Source organism: Nilaparvata lugens, chromosome 3 (assembly GCF_014356525.2).
Source record: "Nilaparvata lugens isolate BPH chromosome 3, ASM1435652v1, whole genome shotgun sequence".
Taxonomy (NCBI): domain Eukaryota; kingdom Metazoa; phylum Arthropoda; class Insecta; order Hemiptera; family Delphacidae; genus Nilaparvata; species Nilaparvata lugens.
The window spans coordinates 42334472-42341760 of record NC_052506.1 but is presented as its reverse complement, the minus strand read 5'-3'; the positions used below and the strand labels follow the sequence as shown (position 1 = coordinate 42341760).

At 36.1% G+C, this 7289-nt stretch overlaps 1 protein-coding gene across 1 annotated transcript in view; it reads right to left on the bottom strand.

Annotated features, from left to right (window-relative positions):
• Nucleotides 1–3910: 3910 nt before the first annotated feature.
• The window catches only part of LOC111043627 (dolichyldiphosphatase 1), a 42464-nt gene continuing 39085 nt past the window's right edge, over nt 3911–7289 (bottom strand). Inside the window, exons 5-6 of the mRNA XM_022328623.2 lie at nt 5769–5897; nt 3911–4671 (exon numbers count right to left, since the gene is read on the bottom strand). Of these exons, the coding sequence (XP_022184315.1) occupies nt 4542–4671; nt 5769–5897 (259 nt within the window). The 3' untranslated portion in view covers nt 3911–4541. The remainder of the gene's footprint in view (nt 4672–5768; nt 5898–7289) is intronic.

The window sequence follows — 7289 nt, the reverse complement described above, 5'->3', positions numbered from 1 at the left end:
GTAGTAATGACAAAATTGAATAAAGGCTACTGGCTGCCAGTAATTGCCATCATCCACTTGGCATTGTGTGGCGAATAAAACCAATAAGGTTTTCAAGTTATCATTTTTTAATGACCTCTAGTAATCACCCTCTGGAGAAAAAAGTAATCCTTTGAACAGAAAAAGCGATGCTGATTTTCAGGACTACTTTCAGAGAAAGTAGAGATAGGAAGTAACTGGCGGCCAGTGCCTTTTATTACGTTCTTTACATTCATTTTCATTAAGAACAGATGTTTGGTGTTGATATGATGTTTTTCAGCTATTTCCGCCAAATCCAGTTATCAGACAGAAATTTTCGCTTTCGCCTTTTTTTTACATTCCTTCCCCTATTACTATAGGTAAGGAAAGTATTGCTTTCCGAAAAAAATCAAGGTACCCCAATTTCTATACGTTTCAAGGTCCCCTGAGTCCAAAAAAGTGGTTTTTGTGTATTGCTCTGTATATGAGTGTATGTGCGTCTGTGTACACGATATCTCATCTCCCAATTAACGGAATGACTTGACATTTGGAACTTAAGGTCCTTACTCTATAAGGATCCGACACGAACAATTTCGATCAAATGCAATTCAAGATGGCGGCTAATAAATGGCGAAAATGTTTTCAAAAACAGGGTTTTTCTCGAAAATGGCTCCAACGATTTTGATAAAATTTATACCTAAAATAGTCATTGATAAGCTCTATCAACTGCCACAAGTCCCATATCTGTAAAAATTTCAGAAGCTCCGCCCCATCTATGCAAAGCTTGATTTCATATTTTCAATGATCAGGTCTCAGATATAATTTAAACGAAAAATTTCGAGTGGAAAAGATTGAGCATGAAAATCTCTACAATTAATTTACAGTAACATTTTCACCTAAAATTAAAAATAAGCTTGAAATTAGAGAAAATGTGATTATTCAATTGCAAACTGTTGATTCTATTAAATCATTCACTATGAAGAGATAGCAGATCTCGTGTGTATCCAGCGTTATTGTCCTGTCCTATTGTCCTACTCATTGGATATAGAGAGTTATGAATGATCTCATTTTATTTAACATTTTATAATCTAAAAAAAGGCGAGAGTGAAATTCTCTGTCCGTTGACTGGATTTGGCGGAAATAGCTGAAAACTAGAACATTTATAGAAAATACGAGGTTTTTAGGCCACTCTGTAACTAGCACAAGGAAATTTTGCATGAAAAATTTGTTCTGGACTTCTCCCATGTGTCCAAACAATGTATTAAAAAATCAGAACTACAATATATTGCAAGCACCAATGTATATAGTGACTGGACTACATGACTATAAAATGGTCCGACACAAGAAACAACTGTTCCAGTTTTATAATTCTTCAACTGTGTGATGCAGCTTATTGAAAATAAAAATCTAGTGTGGCGCACTCGCACAACTTTCCTTGCCGTTATGAAAATTGATCATCTGACGCAAGTGTTCACGCGCATCTCAAGTCTACTATTCCAAGATCTGAGCCAGCTGGTGACAGGACAATAACGCTGGAGACACACGAGGTCTGCTATCTCTTCATAGTGAATGATTCAATAGAATCAACAGTTGCCAACCGTTTACAATTGAATAATCACATTTTCTCGAATTCCGAGCTTATTTTAAATTTTAGGTGAAAATGTTACTGAACATTAATTGTAGAGATTTTCATGCTCAATCTTTTCCAATTGAACTTTTTTGTTTAAATTGTATCTGAAGCCTGATAATTGGGAATCTAAACTCGAACTTTGCATGGATGGGGCGGAGCTCTTGGTATTTTTACAGATATGGAACTTGTGGCAGTTGATAGAGCTTATCAATGACTATATTAGGTATAAATTTAACCAAAATCGTTGGAGCCGATTTCGAGAAAATCGCGAAAACCCCTGTTTTTGACAACATTTTCGCCATTGTAGCCGGCCATCTTGAATTGCATTTGATCGAAATTGTTCGTGTCGGATCCTTATAGTGAAAGGACCTTAAGTTCCGAATTTCAAGTTATTCCGTTAATTGGGAGATGACATATCGTGTACACAGACGCACATACACTCTTACATACACACATACACATACAGACCAATACCCAAAAACCACTTTTTTGGACTCAGGGGACATTGGAAATTTGGAAATTGGGGTACCTTAATTTTTTTTTGGAAAGCAATACTTTCTTTACCTATGGTAATAGGGCAAGGAAAGTAATAAAATAGTTGTACTTAACGCTTTTTATTTTGTAAGTTTATAGCTGCGTACACATATTCGCGCATCCAACCCGCACCGAGCACGCTCCTCCCTCGTACCGCCCTCGTTCCTCCATCGTACCGCAGTAGCTCCGCCTCCGCTCGGCAGTCGCACCCATCATGAACGTTACGTAAGATGTAAGATCTTCTCGTGTTCCCAGGTCGAACCACTGTTGTTCCCCGGTCGATCATCAAACGCTCTGCTGGAGTGACGTTCGGTTGCGGAGCAGAGCGAAAGACTGTACGCACCTAAAGTATGGTGTCACGAGTTTCTTTTTATGAAGTGACTGTGGTCTTCCCCTGTTGTTGGAAGTTGGCTCAGGTTTCTTCAAAACATGAAGATAGATATTGTATGAATCGTAGGAGATGTCGATGGGACTTGAAAGTTTTGTACTTTTTGAGAAAAAGACTTACTAAAGCTGGGTTCACTCCAAAGTTATTAACAAAATGTTAATAACTTAATCCTTGTAGATTCTATTAGATTGAACGGAACTTAACGAACACATATGTTCATATGTATGATAAGTTATGTTCAATCTAATAGAATCTTTATGGATTAAGTTATTAACATTTTGTTAATAACTTTGGTGTAAACGCAGCTTAAGTTACTCAATTTAACATTGACAAGATAGGAAGAATAGACTTTTAGAGCACCAATGACGTCACACCGACCAGCTGGTTTAGATTTGTTACTGCGCATGTCTTCGTGGCCAGTACCTTGTATTATAGGTACATTGATCTAGACTATGTGTTCTTTAATAAACTGCTCTACCTACCTACTTCATGCACGAGATGGAGGTTACAAAGTCCATTTATCAAGGATGGGGTGGACCTACTGTTAGTTTCCCAGGAAGAAGACTCATGCCAGTTGATAGAGTTAATAAATAACTATACAGGGTATGAATTTGAAAAAATCGGTCAAGTCATTTTTGAGAAAATCGTGATAGAAATTCAACAAAATCAATTTTTCTCAAGAATATTATGGAGCTTCTGCAATTTTTCCAAAAATGAAACTCATGTCAGTTGATAGGGCTCGTAAATAGCTATCCAGGGTATAAATTTGAAGAAAATTGTTAAAGCAGTTTTCGATAAAACAGTAAAAAACATGGTTTCTTATTCATTATCCGCCACCATCTTGAATTGAATTTTATTGAATTTCTTATTGTCGGATCCTCATGGTATAAGGACCTTAAGTTTAAAATTTCAAGTCAATCGGTTAATTGGGAATTGAGTTATCGTGTTCACAGACATACACACTCACACACACACGCAGACCAACATCCAAAAATCATGTTTTTGGACTCAGGGGACCTTGAGACGTATAGAAAACTAGAGTACCTTAAATGTTTTTGGATAGCAATACTTTCCTTACCTATGGTAATAGGCAAGGAAAGTAAAAAACTCCAATTACCCCACAGGCGAAGTCCACAGTTGCTGATATCAGAACTATGCTCAATCAATTTTTTTTGCAAAGAAACTCTATATTATGAGAGATTTATGATTTTTTTAGAAAGTCAAGTTCTTGGTGGAAAGGAAATTTAGTAGGATTCATTTATTATTTGCCATTTTTCACAAACTTGTACTATTGAACCATCCAAGTTGTGTATCATTTGTTTAGAACGATTGAGGTAATTTGAACACTAAACACAAAACAGTAGTTTTTAACATAGATTTTATTTTATCAAAGTTCCACCATTAAATATTAATTTCAAATATACTGTATAAAGATAAAAATGCTACATTTAAGTTTCCATACAAAATTATAATAAATTTATCAAATCACACAGAGTTGATTCGACGAGATCATAATAAAAAGCTAATTGATCTAGGATTGTACACAATTTTTTCCAGTTCAATAAAAAGCACTTCAATGAGATGAGTGATTTAGTTATAAATGAGTCAAAGGGGTCAGTCAGCATAGGGATGATTGCAAGATACAAGATTAATGAGATATTTTTACTTTATTCATTTAACTAGCTTGCCTTGGTCAAGGAAGGTTGTACGTTACACAATCAGCACTTTTTAGGTCATTTAGTGGATGGTATCAATATCCATTTAAATGTCATGAATCATGCAGACAAGAAATAAAGATCGAAGAACCTTTGAAGATATTGCTGAAATTGTATGTACACTGATGCACTATGAACATAGTGTGGACGATCAATGGGTTTTTAGGATGAAATAAGTTTTTGATCGGCACTTAATTTGTCTCAACATTAAACGGCAGTACTGCTACCGTTTTCGAGGCCAATAGAAGTGGAAGAGGCTGTAGACATCAGTGAGCTGTCATTGGGATTTCATAGAGACCAGTTTCCTGCCGCGAAGACGGGCCTCTTGTCTTGTGTTCTTGTATTCGAACCACAGCACGTTTGGTATTAGGGTGGTATCTCTCAATAGCAGGAGTTCAGATATTCTCCTGCAAAAATGTCAACAGAATAATTGAACGAGTCCAAGTCAAATTTCAACATTTGAAACAACAATCAGGTCAGGAAAGCTGAGTTATCGAGGATTATGTAGAGTTTGCGCTGACAAAGCATCTCAACTTCCTACTTAAAATTTAGTTGTCTTTTGAAGAAAACCTATACCGGTATTTAATGTTCAATTCATTTTAATGTATAAACTACCTATACTATCTTTCTTATTAAACAAAAACGTTTTAGCCTATACCTTTTTTCACTAAAAGTCAGAAAGACCTTACTCATAAAACAATACGGGATGAATTCACTCAACGGTTACAGCGGTCTGTTCAGGAGATAGTCTTTTCAAGTCGTTTTGTTCAAAAGTTCTTGCCTTTCTATCAAAAGCCAGTCACATTCAAAATATTAAGTTCACTCATGTCCAAGAAAATGAGTGAATTTACATAATAATTAACGTGTTGCGAATGTAAATAATTTATACATTTACATACATTTTTTAGAGACGGTTGAACGATTAAAGGATTAAATTACAAGTACAGTAACCCCTCATATCCTATCTCCTCCTATCCTCCTATCCCCTCGGAACCGGGCCGTGGTCGGAACGGCCTAAAGGTCGGATATACCGAGGAGCAATAAATAAACGTTTTCTCTGGTAAAAACAGCCGATACACAGTGCTGCTTAATTGTAATTACTATTCAATTTTAACAAAGAAACAATGCACAACACTGATCAGTTTTCATGTTGCAACACGCACTCGGCGCTCATCTCTTTACACACATGCACATTCACTGGGCGCATGGTCGGATAACCCAAGGAGTAGGATATTTCGAGGTCGGATGTAAGCGGTTCTACTGTATACGATGAGGAAACTGTAATATGATATTCTGCATCTCTTCTATTACCATTTCAGCGGCATGCGATCTCTCTTGTTAAATCGTGTAAAATAGGCGACGATCCCCTAATTAAATGATAAAACTTTAAATAATCAGTGCTTTTGATGGAAAATGAATTCAAGCATAAGTTCAAGCATTAAATGTAAGATTTTGATACGACTAACTTAAAAGTGCACGTTATTTTAAAAATATATTCACTTACCATGACACCACAATAGGGAAGAAAGGTGTGAAAAGGAAGTAAGTGGCAGCAAACCACAAAGAACCAAATAGGAAGCCAACAACAGCGCCACAGAATACTTGCCGCCACGTATGATATTGCAAATAGACCCTGTAATAAAAAAATCAATTAATTGAAAATTAGAAAAAATTCAAAATAGTTCTGATCTACCAATTATAGGAAAAACTAACCCATTAAGTAGTATCTATTATACTATCATTATACTATCTATTATACTATCATCATTTTCTGTCAAATCAATATTCGCTTATTGCTCTTTGGATTAATTAATTCTTCTATATCATCAACTCCTTTCTTTTTTCAGCTTCTTTTTCTCTTCCATTTTTATCTTGAGAGTATTCGTGATTGCTCTTTAATTAGTTAATTAGTTCTAAATTCCCATTTTTCTATTGTTAAATCATCTTTTCATCCTCATTTGCTTACATTCAGAACTCTTTATCTAATTCTAAACATTTTTAATCTTTAATCAATTGGTTATATTACTTGCACATATTCGTGTATCATTTGCATGATGCTTGATTGGGAATTTTTGTTGAGTTTAGGGGTGGGCTGTAATTGATTATTAGTTGCTATGACTTCTAGGGAATTGAGCGTTTATTATCAAAATGTGAGAGGTTTAAGGACCAAAACTCATGTGTTATTACAATCTTTACTTGCTTCTGAGTATGACTTGATCTTGTTGACTGAAACATGGCTGAATTCTGGTTTTTCTGATAATGAAGTCTTTGATGAAAGATATGTCGTCTATCGCCGGGATCGCCCCGGAAGTGACTCATGTCGGGGAGGGGGAGTTCTGATAGCGGTTCGTAAGCAAATCCGTTCTGAAGAGTGTGTCAACATCAACTCATCTTTCGATTGTCGGAGTTTTGAGAGCTTGATGATTAAAATATTTGATAGGGATGGTCCTATATATGTTAATGTTGTTTACTTCCTCAACTCTGCCAATTCTGAGAGCTATGGAAAGTACTTTGACTGTATTGAAGGATATGTCCACTTGATTGGAGATCGACTGCTTATTGCTGGTGACTTTAATTTGCCTGAAGTAACAGATTGTAATTATGATCTTCACAATGGTTCGGTAGCAGCTAAGAGGTCAGGACATTTTCTAAATTTCTTTGACTTGGAGTCAATCAATGGAATAAAAAACTCTAACCTACGCACTCTAGATTTGGTTCTTTGTGGTTTACCCGTTATAAACGTTGAGCATGACTCTAATGCACTGGTACCAGAGGATATTGAGCACCATCCAGCCCTGAATAAAGTTTGATAACTGGAATTTCTGTGAAACGGCGATCGCCCGTTAATGCTCCTCCTGTCTACGATTTCCATAGAGCAGATTATTTTGCACTGTATAATTTGCTCAGGACTATGACTGGAATGATTTGAACAGATTTGAGGATGTTGATGCGGCCGTTGACTGGTTCTACAGTGTCACTTATGAGTGTTTTAATGCCACGATCCCCCTTAAAAGCATCTCAAGTG